Source organism: Mobula birostris, chromosome 7 (genome assembly GCF_030028105.1).
Source record: "Mobula birostris isolate sMobBir1 chromosome 7, sMobBir1.hap1, whole genome shotgun sequence".
NCBI lineage: Eukaryota > Metazoa > Chordata > Chondrichthyes > Myliobatiformes > Myliobatidae > Mobula > Mobula birostris.
In genome coordinates, this window is record NC_092376.1 from 19,924,103 (window position 1) to 19,945,562 (window position 21,460).

General features: G+C 42.6%; 1 protein-coding gene across 6 annotated transcripts in view; it reads left to right on the top strand.

Annotated features, from left to right (window-relative positions):
- Nucleotides 1-303: 303 nt before the first annotated feature.
- The window catches only part of ppp2r3b (protein phosphatase 2, regulatory subunit B'', beta), a 134,072-nt gene continuing 112,915 nt past the window's right edge, over nt 304-21,460 (top strand). For 4 of the 6 annotated variants that reach the window (XR_011886550.1, XR_011886549.1, XM_072262692.1 and 1 more), the window contains exons 1-3: nt 304-413; nt 3,181-4,922; nt 8,538-9,007. Coding sequence is in view for 4 of the 6 variants with exons in the window: in XM_072262692.1 (XP_072118793.1) it covers nt 8,648-9,007 (360 nt within the window). In the remaining 2 variants the exon portion in view is untranslated. Of the gene's footprint in view, nt 414-3,180; nt 4,923-8,158; nt 8,209-8,537; nt 9,008-21,460 lie in introns of all 6 variants that reach the window. The other 2 variants (XM_072262694.1, XM_072262693.1) reach the window with 2 other exon arrangements.

Genomic DNA, 21,460 nt, shown 5'->3' on the forward strand with positions numbered 1-21,460 from the left:
TCCACAGATGCTGCCCGACCTGCTGAGTTCCTCCAGCGTGTTGTGAGTGTTACAATACTTAACAGTATTTTTAAAGGCATGGAGAATGATAATTGCCCCAACGCACGTGTCAGCTAAACTTTCACCATTTCTAAGCAAAAAGAACTTGAACATTACGATATTTTTCGACAATACTTTAGAAAATGCTTCTATCTTACTTACGCAGCTATTTGCCAGGTACTGCACGGCGTTTACCGCAGTTCCCGCGTGATGCCGTTGCTACGGCAACCTGCGCGCCGCCGCCCTCGCGAGACGTGGCGGAGAGTTAAAAAAAAAGGCGGGCGGGAGCCGGGAGCGGGGAGTGGATGGGTCTGTTCGCTCGTTAGTAGTGGTGATGCGGAAGGCGAGGAGGACGGCGGCGGTAACGAGTGTAGGTACGTACCTGCGCCGCCCAGTTTAATGCAGGCAGCAGTCCCAGTACGGCTGTCACCGGGGGATGGCATGGCAACCGGACGCCAGGCTTCAGAGTGCAGTTAGGCCGGTTCACCTCAGCTCCAACCCATCCAACTTCGTCCCAGGTTGTTATCCCGAACCACGTCATTATTATCTCTCTTCCCTTTCCGAAAACTCCATGACCACAAATTTCTCTGCGAGTTACAGCAGTGGCTGCATTTCATATCTTTTTCATTAGTTGTGAAGCAATTGGAAATGTTCTGAAAAGAACGCCAAGGATCCGTCTTCTACTAATATGTTTTTTTTAAATTTTGATAGCCAACCCTCCCACTTGCACACCTTGACTGTTACAAACTAGCTAGTGAAGTACAATTAAGACGTCTGGGTGTCTAAGAAATATTATTTCTCTGAATAGGACTATAAGCAAGTAGGCTTTCCCATTAGCCCTGTTTGTGTATAGACTCAGAGCTAATAATTTATTTTATTTTTCTTAATTTGCATGAATAATACTAGAAAGTTACATTTATTTGTAGGTTCTCTATTTGTTTGCAGCTAGGAGCTGATTCCAGAAATTTTGTGCTATTTGAATCTTGCTCCTTTTCTGAAAAAATTGACTTAAAATAATGTTTTCTTGTAATAGAAGTTGGGTACAAGGGGATGGAATTGGAATTCCAGATGGATAATTGTATATTTAAAACAGGAAATGTCAAAAGCGTTCAGATTCTGAGCTGAAGGCAGAAATGGCCTGAACTAAAATGTAGTAGTTGACTTGGACTGTCTGTAAATGAGAGTGTGGGTTGATTATTATAAAAGTGTACACATTATGTGATTAAGTTTTTAACTATCAGTTGCTAACTTACCATATCATAAATATCTGATCTATTGTACTTAAATTTGTATGACTTTAATGCATTTATTAAAGAGAATATCGTGGATGCAAACATATTGCCGGAAGTTAGAGAATCTCTGATGCCACAATGAGGCCACTCAGGTTGGAGGAGGAACACCACATAGTATGCCTGGGTAGATTCCCATCTGATGGCATAAACATCAAATTCTGCAACTTCCAGTAATTTCTTTCTTCCACTCCCTTTCACTTTGTCTTCTGTCTCCCACCACTTTTTCTTTTACTGTACCTCATTGCAGCTACCCTCATATCTATTCCCTTTGTCCGCACCTGCCCATCACCTCCCTTTGGTGCTCCTCCTTCCCTTTTTTCCGTAGTCCACTATCCTCTCCTATCAGAGTCCTTCTTCCTCAGCCCTTTTTCTCTTCCACCTATCACCTCCCAGCTTCTCACTTCATCGCTCCCTCACCCACCCACCTTCCCCCTCACCTGGCTTCACCTGTCACCCGCCAGCTTGTGATCCTTTCCCACCTTTCGCCTTTCTGTTCTCGAAGGGCTAAACTTGAAGGAATTTGCATATCTCAAGGAGTTAAAGATGAGAAAGAGGAAATATTTGAAATGAGGTGTTGCTTAACCAGGAGCTCAGTCAGGTTAGTTGGCATGGGACTTGATGTGTCTGAGAGCATGACACCAGTTTGAATGGAACTCAGCCTTGGGGTAGAATGTGCAAAGCTGTCCGTGTGGTTTGTACTAATGGAGTCTAGCATTTTAAAAAGGCAGGGAAATGGAATTCAGTAACTGATGAAGGTTGGAAGAGATGATATTGTGAATGTGGAAATAGACATGTGTATCAAGGCATAACAATTTAGTCCAGTTTAAAAGTTATGGATGCTTGAGATTGTAAAAAAATTCAAGATCCAGCTTTATTTATCGTGTGTATATAAAAACCTACAGTGAAATGCATCTTTTGCATTAATAACTAACACACTACTTACAAGTATCCAAACCTCTCAGAGCCACGTGACAAAGAATTCACACCCTTATCTGGCGTTCCAATGCCCAAGAACAGGAAAAGCCTACAGAATGAGGCAGATACAGCTCAGTCCATCACAGGCAAAGCCCTCCCAACCATTGAGCACATCTACAAGGAACACACCACAAGAAAGTAGCATCCGTCATCCAGGACCCCCGTCATTTATTTGGGCCATGCTCTCTTCTAGCTGCTGCAATCAGGAAGGAGGTACACGAATCTTGTGTCCCACACCACCAGGAACAGTTGTTAGCCTTCAACCCTCATTTCATTTGTTTGTTAGGTAGGTGATCATGGTCTTTCCACATCTATTATTGTTCTTGGCAAATTTTTCTACGGAAATAGTTTGCCTTTGTCGTCTTCTGGGCAGTGTCTTCACAAGATGGGTGACCCCAGCCATTATCAATATTCAGAGATTGCCTGCCTGGCATCAATGGTCGTATAACTAGGACTTGTGATGTACAACAGCTGGTCATACGACCACTTCCTACCCTGGCTTCACATGACCCTGACTGGGGAGAGCTAAGCAGGTGCTACACCTTGCCCAAGGGTGACCTACAGGCTAGTCAAGAGAAGGAGTGTCTTACACCTCCTTTGGTAGAGAAGTATCTCTACCCTGCCATCCATCTTCACCCATCAGGGGTGGATTTTGAGACAGACTTGTATATCTTGGGTGAAAAAAAGGTAAGAAGAACTTTAGATAGAACAAGTGAAATTAGAGTCAGGTGAGGAGTAAGGTAGAGAAAGAGGCTGGAAAATAAAACCATAAGACACATGAGCAGATTAAGGCCATTTGGCCCAGGGAGTCTGTTCCGCCATTCAATCATGGCTGACTGATCCTTTTTTTTCCCCCTTCTCAACCACTCCCCAGCCTTCTCAACACAACCTTCGATGCTGTGACCAATCAAAAACCTATCAATCTCTGCCTTAAATACAGTCAACAACCTGGCCTCCACAGCTCCCTGTGGGATCAAATTACACAAATTCACTGCCCTCTGGCTAAAGAAATTTCTCCACGTCTGTTTCAAATGGATGCCACTCTATCCGGAGGCTGTGCACTCTTCTCCTAAACTCCCCCACCATGGGAAACACCCTTTACACATTTACTCTTTACACGCAAGATTCGAACAGAAGAGGAATATCCCGCTCCCTCCGGATGAACCGGACCTGGTGGCATCGAGATTCATCATCACTGAGGAAGACGTTAGAAGGGCCTTCATGAAGATAAATCCAAGGAAGGCGACGGACCCAGATGGCATCCCAGGACGGGTTCTCTGGGCCTGTGCAAGCGAGCTAGCTGAAGTGTTTGCTGACATCTTCAACTGCTCCTTGCTTCAGTCTAAGATCCCCTCGTGTTTTAAGAAGGCAATGATAATCCCAGTGCCGAAGAAGAGCAAGGTGGTATGCCTGAATGACTATCGACCTGTGGCTCTGACATCAATTGCTATGAAGTGCTTTGAGAGATTGGTTATGGCACACATCAACCACAGCCTACCGGTCAACCTCGACGCTTTGCAATTCACCTACCGGAGCAACAGGTCAACGGCAGATGCTATCTCTCTGGCCCTACGTTCCTCCTTAGAACACCTGGAGAATAAAGACGCATATGTAAGGCTCCTTTTCATTGACTACAGCTCTGCCTTTAATACCATCATTCCAAATAAACTGATTCCTAAGCTCCAGAACCTTGCCCTTAGCACTCAGAGCTGCAGCTGGATCTTCAACTTCCTCACAGACAGGACCCAGGCTGTAAAAATAGGGGACAAGCTGTCCTCTACAGTCACTCTGAGCACCGGTGCCCCACAAGGCTGTGTACTCAGCCCCCTGCTGTACTCACTGTACACCCATGATTGTGTAGCCAAGTTTCCATCAAACTCAATATATGAGTTTGCTGATGACACCACAATTGTAGGCTGTATCTTGGGTAATGATGAGTTTGAGTGCAGAGAGGAAATTAAGAACCTGGTGGCATGGTGCGAAGACAATAACCTATCCCTCAATGTCAGCAAGACGAAGGAATTGGTTGTTGACTTCAGAAGGAGTAGCAGACCGCACGACCCAATTTACATCGGTGGTGTGCAAGTGGAACAGGTCAAAAGCTTTAACTTCCTCGGGGTCAATATCACAAATGATCTGACTTGGTCCAACCAAGCAGAGTTCACTGCCAAGAAGGCCCACCAGCACCTTTACTTCCTGAGAAAACTAAAGAAAATTGGCCGGCCCCCCAAAACCCTCACTAATTTTTATAGATGCACCGTAGAAAGTATTCTTCTAGGGTGCATCACAACCTGATGTGGAAGTTGTCCTGTCCAAGACTGGAAGAAGCTGCAGAAGATCATGAACACGGCACAGCACATCACACAAACCAATCTTCTGTCCATGGACTCACTTTACACTGCACGCTGTCGGAACAGTGCTGCCAGGATAATCAAGGACACGACCCACCCAGCCAACACACTTTTTGTCCCTCTTCCCTCCGGGAGAAGGCTCAGGAGCTTGAAGACTCGTACGGCCAGATTTGGGAACAGCTTCTTTCCAACTGTGATAAGACTGCTGAATGGATCCTGACCCGGATCTGGGCGGTACCCTCCAAATATCCGGACCTACCTCTCGGTACGTTACTTCCCATTTTTCTATTTTCTATTTATGATTTATAATTTAAATTTTTAATATTTAAAATAGTTTAAAAATTTTAACTATTTTTAATATTTAATAGTTGTAATCCAGGGAGTGGGAAGCACAGAATCAAATATCGCTGTGATGATTGTATGTTCTAGTACCAATTGTTTGACGACTATAAAGTATAAAGTACTCTGTCTAGGCCTTTCGACGTTCAAAAGGTTTCAATCAGACCCCCCCCCCCACCCATCCTTCTAAATTCTAGCGAGTACAGGCCCTGAGTCATCAAATGTTCTCATATGATAACCCTTTCATTGCTGGAATCATCCTTGTGAATCTCTTCTGAACCCACTCCAATGTCAGCACATCTTTTTCTTAGATAAGGAGCCCAAAACTGTTCATGATACTCAAGGTGAGGCCTCACCTCTGTCTTATAAAGCCTCAGCATCACATCCCTGCTCTTGTATTCTAGACATCTTGAAATGAATGCTAACATTGCATTTGCCTTCCTCACCACCAATCCAACCTGCAAGTTAACCTTTAGCGTGTTCTGCATGAGGATTTCCAAGTCCCTTTGCATCTCATATTTTTTGGGTTTTCTCCCCATTTAGAAAATAGTCTGCACATTTATTTCTACTACCAAAGTGCATGATTATGCAGTTTCCAACATTGTATTTCATTTGCCACTTTCTTGCCGATTCTCCTAATGTGAGTCCTGCAGCCTTCCTGTTTCCTCAACACCTGCCCCTCCACCAATTTTCATATCACCTGCAAACTTGACAACAAAGCTATGTATTCCATCATCTAAATCATTGATAAACAGCATAAAAAGAAATGGTCCCAACCCCGACCCCTTCGGAACACCACTAGTCACTGGCAGCCAACCAGAAAAGGATCCTTTTATTCCCAGTCGTTGCCTCCTACCAATCAGCAATGCTTTAACCATGACAGTAACTCTACTATAATACTCTGGGCTCTTAACTTGGTAAGCAGCCTCATGTGTGGCACTTTGCCAAAGCCCTTCTGAAAATCCAAATGTACAGTATCCACTGCATCCCCTTTATCTATCCTACTTGTAATCTCCTCAAAAAATTTCAACAGGCTTGTCAGACATGATTTCTGTTTAGGAAACCATAATGACTTTGTCCTATCTTGTCCTGTGTCACCTGTCAAAAGTTGAAAGGACTAGATAAGGTGGATATGGAGAGGATGTTTCCTGTGATAGCGGTATTCAGAACTGGAGGGCACAACCTCAAGATTAAGGGGTGACCCTTTAGAACAGGGGCAGGAGAGTTTTTTAGCCAGAGAGTAGTGAATCTGTGGAGTATTCTGCCATAGACAGCTGTGGAGGCCAAGACCAGTGGGTATATTTAAAGCAAAAATTGATAGTTTCCTGATTGGTCAGGGCATCAAAGGTTATGGTGAGAAGGCAGTTGTATGGGATTGAGTGGGATCCAGATTTGGCCATGATGGAATGGAGGAACAGACTGGATGGGCTGAATGGCCTAATTCTGCTCCTAAGGGTTATAGTCTCATTGTAACCAAGTACGTCATAACCTTATCCGTAACAATTAACTTCAACATCTTCCCAATCACTAAGGTCAGGCTAACTCGTCTACAATTTCCTTTCTGCTGCCTTCCCCCTTTAAGAGTGGAGGGAAATTTGCAGTGTTCCTCTGAAACCATGCCAGAGTTCAGTGATTCGTGAAAGATTTACTGCTAATGCTTCCACAATCTCTATTGCTATATTTTAGAACCCTAGGGTGCAGTTCATCTGGTCTGGGTGACTTGTGTATCTTTAGGCCTTTCAGCTTTTTGAGCGCCTTCTCCCACGCATTCACTTCACTCGCTTCTCAACACCTAGCACATTGCTAGTGTCTTCTACAATGAAGACTGATGAAAATTAGTCATTTAGTTCATCTGCCCTCTCCTCGTCCCCGTTATTACTTCTCCAGCCTCATTTTCTAGCAGTCCCATGTTGACTCTCATCACTCTTTATTTTTTGTGTTCTTGAAAAAGCTTTTTCTACCCACTTTGATATTGTTGATATTGAAAATGTGGAACCTGATAACAAGAGCTGATGGGTGGGTGAAACTATATAGAGGAGGGGATAGGCAGTTTTAAGTCAAGGTTGAAACTGAGATGCATAGGTGATGGGCAAATAGAACCAAGTGGGAAGTGGTAACAGATCAAGTTGATGGGAAGAATGGAAAAGATGAATAAAGAGAGAATCTCATAGGTGGGCAGTTAAGAGTAGGAAAGGAATGTTTGGATATGGGTGTGAGTTAAGAGAGATGAAGTATAAGGTATTACTTTGTCAAGATTATTTAAGAGATTTGTATGTTTGTATCTATAACTTGCTGCTTTCATTTATCTCCAATAGTTTGTCAATGACTATTGAATTCTTGTTTACATTCAAATATAATAGTTAAACTATACAAGTATCTTCATCTGATCAATCATTATTGAGTTGGATTTGCTTAATTTGAATATTCAATATGAAAATCTTATTTTAAATAAAATGTACTCAAATGTGCGGTTGATTATATTAATCAACACCATTGTTCAACATATGCTGGCTGTATTTGATGCTTAATATCAATTGGAAATTATTTGTGATTAGAGATGGAGATTTTTATGATCTCTTAACCTCATATCGAATGCAGTTCAAGTTATTCTCTCCTCCACCTCTTTTTCTCCCCCCCCCCCCCTTAGTGCACAACTGCCCCTGGCTAAATGGCAGCCATTACTATGCTTGCTACCTGAGACTTGGGAAAGCTGTGCATCCAAATTCAAATTCAGTCACCTATATCTTCCTTCACATCTAACACATGACATTGTGCTAGAGTGGCCAGCTAGGATGTCTGAGTGCACACCTTCATAGATGTCATCTGCACATCAAGCTGTGGGGCAATTCATTATCAGCTTTGAACCAAGTTTCTGGCATAACAGCGCACAGGTCTGTGGAGGGCAAGGGTTATTGCATATTCTGCATACAGTTGCAATCTTGGTAAATGCTGAAACTCTTGTTCTTGGGAGCGCATCCTATGTGATAAGCAAGGTACTGGTATAATTTGTGTTGTGTGATACTGGCAAGTCAGTTACCTATCTATCTTAAACATGCAAGCATTGAATGTTTTTCATGGATTGTGGGACTGAGAGTACATGTGGAGAGGGGTTGTAATGAAAATATATCTTCTGAAATTATAACTGTTCATCTCTCTCCACAGATACATCCTGGCCTGCTGAGTATCTCCAGCATTTCCTGTTTTAATCTAAGGTTCATAAATTTCTGCTATTTGAGGGCTTCACCAATTGTGTTCACTGAACAATAATGATCCAGTTTGTTTTCATCTTTTTTTGATGGTAGTTCACAAAACATGTTGCAATGGTAATAAGTTCAAGTGCTGGTTAGTCATTGGAGTTCAATGTACTTTCTTGCATTTTTCTAGATTTTGGCTATTATAAAAAACATTAATTAAACTGGAGCAGAACAGACAGACAAAGGCTGTAACTGTGGCATGTTGCCCATCGCAGCAATTGCAGGAAGAAATGAGCAGCAAGATTGCAGCTTCCATCATTAACAAAACTTTTTTTTCCTCCCCATAGGAATTATAATTGGAAAAAGTTGAAGGACTCTCATCATAATAGAACTTCCGCTTTTTACAGAGGTGGTTGAAATAATCTTCATTAGCTGGCTTACCTGTATTAGACCAACGATGCCTGCTGCCCCAGTTCTGCAGCCTGTACTTAAGATGAAAGTTGATGAGCTCTTCCTGTGCTGGTTGAGTGAGACAACCACACAGTCCATGTTGAAAGATTACCTGAAGCAAATAGAAAGTGGAGAAACAGTTGATATAGGTATTGGTGATGCAACATATGAACAAACTCCAACTGGAAGCAATAATAATAATCATTCTGAGTACATATTGGGCTACTCAAAATCCCATTTGGTGACTTCTAAGTACTGCTCAAGTACTCCATCACAAATTTCTTCTGCTCTCCCATCTGGTACATGTACAAGTCCCAGAAATGGATTAAATTCCCGAACACCACGGAGATCATCAGGCACTAAAACAGTAAGTTTTTAGTGTTTTTTTTTTACACTATTTGGAAATGTATTTGAAAGTTCATGTGGAGTGGGGTTGAAAATGTAATTGTATAATTACTGAACTAATGTTTTGCCTAGATTTTCCTCCATGGCTTAGTAGATATATGAAATGATAGATTGAGTATAGTGTGCAGAAAACTACTGTTTTATCCCTAATTTTGTGCTAAATTAGTATTGCAGCAAGCTGTGGCATCTGAAAGGTGGATTAGAAGAAGTGAACAAGACCAGGCCACTAGGAAGGTCAAGACCATGGGTCCCTGAGCTGAGAGAAATTTGGAAAGAATTTGTGCATTCCCTGGTTATGATGGTGGAAAGGAGTAAACAGAAAATCAGAATCAAAAGGAAGTGTGAGTGGGGATATAGAAGTGGAAGAAGCTGTGGAGAATATATGGTCAAGAATGAAGAAATTGTAATTCCTATGTGGGTATGGGATCCAGGGGAAGGTTTATCAATGACTGACAAATCTTGAATAAATTGATTTACTTGGGCTGAAGCCTGAGAGGCTAATGAGAATAATTGAAATATGGTATAATTTTTGTGCGCTCCTATTCAGTGATATTTAATTGTTTTTTTGACATTATCAATTATTTATTATAGAATATTTTAAAAAATTCACACACTCCTCTCCCAGGTTTTGTTTCAGGCCATTTTGTCTTTCTGTGGATGCTGGCTGACCTGCTGAGTGTCTCAAGCTTTTTCCATTTTATTTCAGTTTTCCAGAATCTGCAAATTGATTTTCTGTCTAATTGCCGAAAGAGATTTGTACTCGGGTTGTCAAATCCTGTTGTGATTAAATGTAAACATGCCATTTGAATTCCGCATTTAGTACACTTTATCCAAGTTGATGTGCAAAAGTCTTAGGCACACCTCAGGTTTTTTAAATATAAATTTATTTTTATTTTTTATTTTTTGCCCTCTACATTTAGTGCATCAATAGAAAAGAAAAGAATATAGATTTCCAAACATCCATTTTTCAAAAAATGAAATGTAAGAGAAATTTTTGTATTTTGTTAAAGAAAGTAAGGTATTAAATAGTAGTCTATAATTTTTCAAATAAAAACCTGATTACTTTCTAGGTGTATAGCCCAATGCATGATTAAACAAAGGTAACAAACAGGATATATTGATCAATGACATAATGAGTTGAATGAACTAAACTGACTTTCTGAAACAGAAATGGCTGTAGAAGGAATCATGGGCAAAGGACAACCAAACTAAAATGGAAGATGTGGCAAATGTGACAGTTTAACCTTAATCATTAATTCTTACACCTTGGCTAGAGTGAGCATAGCATGCAAAACACAAGGTGGCCATCCATTATCAGCAAGGCCTCTCCCATGCAGAAACTTCAATGTGTTGTTCAAGATCTTTTGAAGAAGTGCAAATGTACAGGCAGAGGACCAGAAACAGTGGTTGGCCTCGGAAACTGAATGTAGCAGATGAGAAACACATCAAACTGACTTCCCTTCTAAATCGGAAGAAGTCCAGCACTGCTATCAGCTCTGAACTCTCAAAACCACTAGAATATCTCTGCAGTTGGGAGAAAGTAGTCATGGAAGAGTTACTGCCAAAAAGCCATTCTTCTGAAGTGGAAACAGATTCACCTAGATACAAAAACACAAGCACTGGGGTCAAAATTTGAAGTTTTTGGCGCAAACAGGAAGCAGTTTGTCTGCAGAAGAACTGGAGAATGCTACATGGATGAGTGTCTTTAGCCAACAGGGAAGCACAGTGGAGATTTCCTGCAAGTTTAGGACTACATTTCTGCAAATGGAGTTGGTGATCTGATCAGAATTATTGGAATTCAGAGAGTGGTTGGTGCGTGGAATGCACTGCCTGAGTCAGTGGTAGAGGCAGATCCACTCGTGAAGTTTAAGAGACTACTAGACAAGTATATGGAGGAATTTAAGGTAGGGGGTTATCTGGGAGGCAGGGTTTGAGGGTCGGCACAACATTGTGGGCTGAAGGGCCTGTAATGTGCTGTACTATTCTACGTTCTGTGAATCTTCAATATTGAGAAGTATAAGCAGATTCTCATCTATCATGCAATACTATAGCGAGGTGTATGATCAGTCCCAATTTCATTCTGCAACAGACGATGACCCAAAACACACGGCCAAGGTCATAAAAACTACCTTCAGCAAAAAGAACAAAAGTCCTGCAAGAGATGGTATGGCCTCCATAGAGCCCTGATCTTAACATCTTCAAGGCGAATAGATCCATCTTCAAGGCTGTCTGGAATTACCTAGAGAGACGGAAGCAAGCAAGACAGCCAAAGTCTGCAGAACTGTGGCAAGTTCTTCAAGATGCTTTAAACAACCTAGCAGCTGATTTTATAAAACTACACAACAATGTACCAAAGAGAACTGATGCAGTTTTAAAGGCAAAGGGTGGTCACACCAAATTTTGATTTAGTTTTTTGCTGTTCATTGCTCTTTATTGTAAATTTTTGGATATTAGATTAGATTACGAGGACACTCAGTCCTCGTTTATTGTCATTTAGAAATGCATGCATTAAAAAATGATACAATGTTCCTCCAGAATGATATCACAGAAACACAAGACAAACCAGGGCTAAAACTGACAAAACCACATAATTATAACATATAGTTACAACAGTGCAAAGCAATACCGTAATTTGATAAAGAGCAGACCATGGGCACGGTAAAAAAAAGTCTCAAAGTTCCGATAGCCTCATCATCTCACGCAGACGGTAGAAGGGAGAAACTCTCTCCGCCATGAACCTCTAAGTGCCTCAATCTTGCCGATGCCGCACCATTGGAAGCACCCGACTGCAGCGGACTCTGAGTCCATCCGAAAACTTCGAGCCTCCGACATCAAGCACCGAGTGCCATCCTCTGCCGAGTGCTTCGACCCCTCGCCGGCCGCCAAGCAACGAGCAAAGCCAAGGACTCCAGACCTTCCCCTCCGGAGATTCTGCATCACACAGTAGCAGCGGCAGCGAAGCAGGCATTTCAGAAGTTTCTCCAGATGTTCCTCCGTGCTCTCAGATCTGTCTCCATCAAATCAGTATTGTACATGGCACCCTACTTGACAGATAACAGATATCACCACTGGAGTGGCCACTGCAAGCTGTGTCATGCTGCCATCTTCTCCTCCCGCCTATTAGAAGCATTTTATTATTTTTGAAAGCATTTTTGCTGCACAGAATTTTTGTTACATGTGCCTCAGAGTTTTGGACAGTACTGTGGATTGTAAATAGTTGGGGCCCTTTTGTCTTACAAGAGTATTTCTGTTCAGCCACAACAAAAACTTGGGTATATGTGCATGTGAGTGTGTTATAGACCACACTTGGAGTATTGTGTACAGTTTCGGTCACCCTGTTATAGGAAAGATGAGGTTAAAATAGAAAGAGTGCAGAAAAAGATTTGAGGATGCTGCCAGGACTAGAGGGCCTGAGACATAGAGAGGTTAGCTCAGCTAGGTCTTAATTCCTTGGAACATAGGAGAACAAGGATGACCTTAAAGAAATGTTGAAAATTATGACTGGCATAGATAATCTTGTATGGTACAGTCTTTTCTCTAGTGTAGGGGAGTCAAAATTAGAAAGCAAAGGTTTGGGATAAGAAAGGAAAAATTTTAAAGGCACCTGAGGGTCAACATTTTCATGCAGGGTATGGTGAGTAAATGGAATGAGCTGCCAGAGGAAGTGGTTGTGGCAGGTACGATAACATTTAAAAGATATATATACACCGGTAAGTGAATAGGAAAGGTTTAAAGTAATATGGGCCAAGCAAAGCAAGTGGGGCTAGCTGGGTCAGCATTATGATTGGCATGGACTATTTGGGCCAAAGGGCCTGTATTCATTCTGTATTCTGACTCTGTATTGGCTACTATTAAGAAATAATCCATGGTTCACAATTCTATTGATAAAATTCTGACAAAAGGCTTTCAAATGTGATAATTTAAACAATCTTTGTGAACTTGATAGTTCGTTGCTAAGTAAAAGCATCAAGGGCTTTGGAGCAAAGGTGAAAAGATGTAGTTGATCAACCATGATCTAATTGAATGGCAGAGGAGGCCTGAGGGGCTTGATGGCCTTCTATACCAATGTTCTTACAAATTGAATTGTATGTTACTGGTGGCTTGGGATCATGATGACATAAAATTAATTGTTCATGGGCATTCCATGAATCCTTTCCTACATATCAAAACTTTTATTCATGAAAAACTGGCAGTGCTGTCCCTAGTGGCCAATAAATCTATGCATGGAAGCACTATTCTCCTTAATCTTTACGTTTAAGATACTGCTATTTCCTGTGGGTTCTGGGATATTGGAATCCTGTCAGTATGATTGGACAAGTAGAAGGCAATGGGCAACTCCATTGAATTTAAATGAGGAGCCCCCTCCAGTAACATTTGCTTTTAAGGAGCAAGAAGGCTGCGAGTGGAATGGCTAAGGATTTCCGGAGCAAAGGCATTTTACTACTCAGGGTAAAAGAGAGGCAAGACTGCACAGGCACGTGATGTCAGCCAGTAGAGCAGGAAAAGTTTAAAAAGAAGACTGCCATATCCAGCAGGCAGATGAGTGAGAGGGTAGCAGAATGATGGGGCTTTGGCTCAACGGGCTTAGGCGGTAACGAGGTGAGGTAGATTTCCCTGTGTTAATTGCAGAAAGGAAGTAATATGTGTGTGGGGCCAGTTTTCTGTGCTTGGTGTCAGATGTGGGAGGTCCTGGAGTCTCCCAGCCTCCCAGACGGCCATATCTGCACCCGGTGTGTCGAGCTGCAGTTCCTCGGGGACCGGGTTAGGGAACTGGAGTTGCAGCTCGATGATCTTCGTCTGGTCAGGAGTTATAGGCAGGTGGTCACACTGGGGCCACGGGAGACAGACAAGTGGGTAACAGTCAGGAGAGGGAAGGGGAAGAGTCAGGTACTCGAGAGTACCCCTGTGGCTGTCCCCCTGAACAATAAGTACTCCTGTTTGAGTACTGTTGAGGGAGACAGCCTACCTGGGGGAAGCAACAGTGCAGAAGGGTAGGGAAGGGAAGAGGAAGGCAGTAGTGATAGGGAACTCTATAGTTAGGGGGTCAGATAGGTGATTCTGTGGATGCAGGAAAGAAACTCGGATGGTAGTTTGCCTCCCAGGTGCCAGGGTCCGGGATGTTTCAGATTGCGTCCAAGATATCCTGCAGTAGGAGGGGGAACAGCCAGAGGTCGTGGTACATATTGGTACCAATGACATAGGTAGGAAAAGGGAAGAGGTCCTGAAAACAAACTACAGGGAGTTAGGAAGGAAGTTGAGAAGCAGAAGCGCAAAGGTAGTAATCTCGGGATTACTGCCTGTGCCACGCAACAGTGAGTATAGGAATAGAATGAGGTGGAGGATAAACGTGTAGCTGAGGGATTGGAGCAGGGGGCAGGGATTCAGATTTCTGGATCATTGGGACCTCTTTTGTGGCAGGTGTGACCTGTACAAAAAGGACCAGTGTAAACGTAACTTTGCTGGATCAAATAACGACAGCACAAAAAGATTGTTACTTTTCACCTGTTTATTTCTTCGCGCTCATCCAGCGAGTGAACTTGGACACGACATCAGGGAGAGACTCTTTCTCATCTCCCTGGCGGTTCTACAAGTTCACTGCCTGATGTCAGAATTGTCAGAAGTTATAAGGCTACCTATAGAAAAGAACAATCAGTTTGATAACTATTCCGGTCAAGTCCATGGACTATTGATACAGAGAACAATCAGTTTGATAACTATTCTGGCCAAGTCAATGTACTATTGATACAAAATTACAATCAATTTGTTACACTCCAGCCACCTTAATTAAAGAAAAGAATGTTCTACCTGGTTTACTGGAGCCACAACTTAATTACAAAGATAAGAACATGCGTCAAATTTGTGCTTTAATTAAGAAGGGAATGGTCTGTCTAATTTCCATCAGGTACTGCTTTTTGTCAAAATCAAAAGGTGTGAAAAGCCCAGAGACATCTTATGAGGATCTGGGCGAACTTTAATTCTTATCTTGCTCCGAAGGAGGCAGCTGTGAGACATTATTCAAACACACTGCAGTCACAGACATAGTCAGTACTTAATCCATTGTTAATAGGAATCTTAAGAATCCCCCATTCCCTTAAACTTTATCAGGGTTGCACTTGAACCCCCGGGGGGGGGCAATATCCTTGCGGGGAGGTTTGCTAAGGCTACTGGGGAGAGTTTAACTAGAATTGTTGGGGGAGTGGGAATCAAACTGAAGAGACTGAGTAAGAGGCGGTTGGCTCACAAATAGAGAAAGCTTGGAGACTGTGTGTGAGGGAGGATAGGCAGTTGATAGAGAAGGGACGTGCTCCGATGGATGGTTTGAGATGTGTCTATTTTAACGCAAGGAGCATTGTGAACAAAGCAGATGAGCTTAGAGCGTGGGTCAGTACTTGGAGCTATGATGTGGTGGCCATTACTGAGACTTGGATAGCTCAGGGACAGGAATATTTACTTCAAGTGCTGGGTTTTAGATGTTTCAGAAAGGACAGGGAGGGAGGAAAAAGAGGTGGGGGTGTGGCACTGTTGGTCAGAGATAGTGTCACGGCTGCAGAAAAGGTGGATGTCATGGAGGGATTGTCTACGGAGTCTCTGTGGGTGGAGGTTAGGAACAGGAAGGAGTCAATAACTTTACTGGATGTTTTTTATAGGCTGCCCAATAGTAACAGGGATATCGTGGAGCAAATAGGGAAACAGATCCTGGACAGCTGTAATAATAATAGAGTTGTCGTGATGGGAGATTTTAATTTCCCAAATATCGATTGACATCTCCCTAGAGCAAGGGGTTTAAATGGGGTGAAGTTTGTTAGGTGTGTTCAGGAAGGTTTCTTGACACAATATGTAGATAAGTGTACAAGAGAAGAGACTGTACTTGATTTGGTATTGGGAGATGAACCTGGTCAGATGTCAGATCTCTCAGTGGGAGAGCATTTTGGAGATAGTGATCATAATTGTATCACTTGATGAATTGAATATTGTATCATTTCTTAATGCATGCATTACTAAATGACAGTAAAAGAGGACTGCATGTCCTCATAATCTTAAAAAAAATAATTCTATCTCCTTTACAATAGCATTAGAGAGAGACAGGAACAGACAAGTTAGAAAAGTGTTTAATTGGAGCAAGGGGAACTGAGGCTATCAGGCAGGAAATTGGAAGCTTAAAATGTTCTCAGGGAAAAGTATGGAAGAAATGTGGCAAATATTCAGGAGATATTTGTGTGGAGTTCTGCATAGGTACGTTCCAATGAGACAGGGAAGTTATGGTAGGGTACAGGAACCATGGTGTACAAAGGCTGTAATAAATCTGGTCAAGAAGAAAAGAAAGGCTTGCAAAAGGTTCAGAGAGCTAGGTAATGTTAGAGATCTAGAAGATTATAAGGCTAACAGGAAAGAGCTTAAAAAGGAAATTAGGAGAGCCAGAAGGGGCCATGAGAAGTCCTTGGTGGGCAGGATTAAGGAAATCCCCAAGGAATTCTTCAAGTATGTGAAGGGCAAGAGGATAAGATGTGAAAGAATAGGACCTATCAAGTGTGACAGTAGGAAAGTGTGTATGGAACTGGAGGAAATAGCAGAGGTACTTAATCAATACTTTGCTTCAGTATTCACTATGGAAAAGGATCTTGGTGATTGTAGTGCTGACTTGCAGCAGACTGAAAAGCTTGAGCATGTAGATATTAAGAAAGAGGATGTGCTGGAGCTTTTGGAAAGCATCAAGTTGGGTAGGTCGGGGTAAGTTGTCGGGACAGGATGAGATGTACCCCAGGCTACTGTGGGAGGCGAGGGAGGAGATTGCTGAGCCTCTGGCGATGATCTTTGAATCATCAATGGGGACAGGAGAGGTTCCGGAGGATTGGAGGGTTGCAGATGATGTTCCTTTATTCAAGAAAGGGAGTAGAGATAGCCCAGGAAATTATAGACCAGTGAGTCTTACTTCAGTGGTTGGTAAGCTGATGGAGAAAATCCTGAGAGGCAGGATTTATGAACATTTGGGTAGGTCTAATATGATTAGGAATAGTCAGTATGGCTTTGTCAAGGGTAGGTTGTGCCTTACGAGCCTGATTGAATTTCTTGAGGACGTGACTAAACACATTGATGGAGGAAGAGCAGTAAATGTAGTTTATATGGATTTCAGGAAGGCATTTGATAAGGTACCCCATGCCAGGCTTATTGAGAAGGTAAGGAGGCATGGGATCCAAGGGAACATTGCTTTGTGGATCCAGAACTGGCTTGCCCACAGAAGGCAAAGAGTGGTTGTAGATGGGTCATGTTCTGCATGGAGGTCAGTGACCAGTGGTGTTCCTCGGAGCTGTTCTGGGACCCTTACTCTTCGTGATTTTTATAAATAACCTGGATGAGGAAGTGGAGGGATAGGTTAGTAAGTTTACTGATGACACAAAGGTTGGAGGTGTTGTGGATAGTGTGGAGGGTTGTCAGAGGTTACAGCGGGACATTGATAGGATGCAAAACTGGGCTGAGAAGTGGCAGATGGCGTTCAACCCAGATAAGTGTGAAGTGGTTCATTTTGGTAGGTCAAATATGATAGCAGAATATAGTATTAATAATGGTAAGACTCTTGGCAGTGTGTGGGATCAGAGGGATCTTAGGGTCCGAATCTATAGGACGCTCAAAGTAGCTGCACAGGTCAACTCTGGTTAAGAAGGCATATGGTATATTGGCCTTCATTAATCGTGGAAAGGAATTTAGCAGCCGAGAGGTAATGTTGCAGCTATATAGGACCCGGGTCAGACCCCACTTGGAGTACTGTGCTCAGTTCTGGTCACCTCACTACAGGAAGGATGTGGAAGCCATAGAAAGGGTGCAGAGGAGATTTACAAGGAGGTTGCCTGGATTGGGGAGCATGCCTTATGAAAACAGGTTGAGTGAATTCGGCCTTTTCTTCTTGGAGCGACGGAGGATGAGAGGTGACTTGATAGAGGTGTATAAGATGATGAGAGGCATTGATCATATGGATAATCAGAGGCTTTTACCCAGGGCTGAAATGGTTGCCACAAGAGGACACAGGTTTAAGGTCGCAAACTCGAGGAAATCTACAGATGCTGGAATTTCAAGCAACACACATAAAAGTTGCTGGTGAACGCAGCAGGCGAGGCAGCATCTCTAGGAAGAGGTACAGTTGATGTTTCGGGCCGAGGCCCTTCGTCAGGCCTAACTAAAAGAAGAACGAGTAAGAGATTTGAGAGGGGGAGGGGGAGATCAGAAATGATAGGAGAAGACAGGAGGGGGAGGGATGGAGCCAAGAACTGGACATTTGATTGGCAAAAGGGATATGAGAGGATCATGGGACAGGAGGCCTAGGAAGAAAGAAAAGGGGGAGGGGGAAGCCCAGAGGATGGGCAAGGGGTATAGTGAGGGACAAAGGAAGAAAAAGGATAGAGAGAAAAAGAATGTGTGTATCTAAATAAATAAATAACAGTTGGGGTACGAGGGGGAAGTGGGGCATTAGCGGAAGTTTGAGAAGTCAATGTTCATGCCATCAGGTTGGAGGCTACCCAGACAGAATATAAGGTGTTGTTCCTCCAACCTGAGTGTGGCTTCATCTTTACAGTAGAGGTGGCCATGGATAGACATGTCAGAATGGGAATGGGACGTGGAATTAAAATGTGTGGCCACTGGGAGATCCTGCTTTCTCTGGCAGACAGAGCGTAGGTGTTCAGCAAAACTATCTCCCAGTCTGCGTTAGGTCTCGCCAATATATAGAAGGCTACATCAGGAGCACCGGACGCAGTATTTCACTCCAGCCGACTCTCAGGTAAAGTGTTGCCTCACCTGGAAGGACTGTCTGGGGCCCTGAATGGTAGTGAGGAAGTGTAAGGGCATGTGTAGCACTTGTTCCGCTGAAGATGCTGGGGAGTAGGTACAGAGGAGATGTCGGGTAAGTCTTTTTTTTACTCAGATTGGTGAGTGTGTGGAATGGGCTGCCGGCAATGGTGGTGGAGGCGGATACGAAAGGGTCTTTTAGGAGACTTTTGGATAGGTACATGAAGCTTAGAAAAATAGAGGGCTTTGGGTAAGCCTTGTAATTTCTAAGGTAGGGACATGTTCAGCGCAACTTTCTGGGCCAAAGGCCCTGTGCTGTAGGTTTTCTATGTTTCTATGTAAAACTAGTGAAATTTAGCATTTTTGTTGCATCTTCAAAAGGAAGAAGTTTGCAGGGAGAAGCAGCATGGCAGTCAGCATTATTGTTATTTTCCCATGTAATTGCGTTAAAAGTTAATTATAATCCTCTTGCACTTTCTCTGGGATGTACTGTTGAACAAGATTAATGCATTCAATAAACAAAAAAATTTACTTTGGTATTGGGGGTGATTGTTAGATAGGGTAAAAGAGGAATAGGAAGGATAATTCCCTCTCTTCACAAAAATGGAGATTTATTGGATTCTGTGAAACTTTAAGCAGTTCTTGCATATATTGTAGCTATCAACAACAAAAGATACTTAAAGGTGGCATTAATCATGTTAAGCAGCGTTAAGAAGCCAATCTAACTGGGATCCGGTGTTGCAATATGTTCTGTTGTACTATAGCAGAAATACAGAATATAGTGATAGTTTAGAAGAAAAGACCTGGCTGGTGGCACAGTGGCATCAGCGTCAGACTTCGGGACGAAAGGTCCTGAATTCAAATCCAGCCGGCTCCCCTGCACGCTTTCCACCCGTGCTGGGTTACGAGCTGGTGATCTCTTTGGAAATGCTCCGGCAGAAGGCAATGGCAAGTGGCACTGCTGTAACTTGCCTCGTACGCGGTTCCCCACTATGTCAGAGAGGCGTGGAGGGAAATCGTCTGCTAACCAGAGAAACTCCGGATGCGACGTACCTTTCCTTCCTTTCCTTGAGAAGAAAAGCAATACAGGACAATTATAGGATCAATTTAGGATCTTCACATCCTACATTTGGGGATAAAAACACTGATCCAGGAATTTTTGTCCTTTTTGTACATTTTTATTTTCTTGCTTCTCCCACCCTCTGTTTTGAGCCTTACTCATTTAAAGACTAAATTATTTTAAGCCGTTTATATTAGTTGTGTAATCAGTTACACTTGCATTTTTGGCAAGATCTTGTTAATGTCCACTTTAGATTTGTCCAAGTATGCATCCAGATGATGATGAAAGTCTACCTCCTTTTATTTGGTAGCTAATGAACTAAAATGGCTTGTAATCAAATTGTCAACGATACTTTAATTGGAGAGGAAGTCTCTTATAATTACTGGCTGTTAATCAAGTGCCTACTACTGTTAAGTTTCTGATAGCAGCTGATATCTCCTTTTCAGAAGCAGATAGTCTGTTTTCCAGGAAGTGCTTCTTAAGTGTGTTGGAAATGTAGAACTCTTAAACAAAATGCAGAAGATGGCTTAATCTTCTAACAAATTGAGGGTTTTGCCAATACAAGATGCTAAATGTTGAGTCAAGGCAGGCAGATTCAGTTAAAATATGGATCAGCAATAATCTTAATACTGGAGAGAGCTTAACAGGAAAATAGCCTACTCTTCACACTCAGTAATTCAATTACTAGACTATAAACAGTTCAAGATTATTGAAACTGTTTTGAATCCTTCCATTCTAGCTATGGAATTTAAATTTGAAAACCTTAAAATAGGGCTTAATATCGCCAGCATATGTCATGAAATTTTGTTGACTTTGCAGCAATGTAATACATAATAATAGGGGGAAAAAATGACGGAGCCTTGTGCCCAATATGGCGTTAAGTTTACAACTCTTTGCAGCTTACCTCAATCCTGTAACTGCACCCCCCCCCCCCCCCATAACCGGTGGTGATGCAGCCAGTTAGGATGCTCTCCAAAGTACATCTGTAGAAATTTGCGAGTGTTTTTGGTGACGTACCAAATCTCTCCAAACTGCTAATGAAATATAGTTGCTGTTGTGCCTTTGTAGCTTCATTGATATGTTGGTTCCAGATTAGATCCACAGAGATATTGACACCCAGGAACTTAAAATTGCTCACTCTTCCACTTCTGATCTCTCTGAGGACTGGTGTGTGTTCCCTCGTCTTGCCCTTTCTGAAGTCCAACTTACTGACGCTAAGTTGCTGTGATACCACTCAACTAGCTGATCTCGCTCCTGTAAGCTCTCTCATCACTTTTTGAAAATCTGCCAACAATGGTTGTATCGTCAGCAAAGTTATAGATGCCATTTGAGCTGTACCTAGCCACACAGTCATGGGTATAGAGAGAGTAGAGCAGTGGGCTCAGTACACATCCCTAATTGTCAGCAAGGTGGAGATGTTATTTCTGATCCACACAGATTGTGGTCTTCCAATTAGGAAGTCGAGGATCCAGTTGCAGTGGGAGATACAGAAGCCCAAGCTCTGGAGCTTTTCAGTCATAACTGTAGGAACGATAGTGTTAAGTGCTGAGCTGTAGTCAATAAATAGCATCTTGGCAT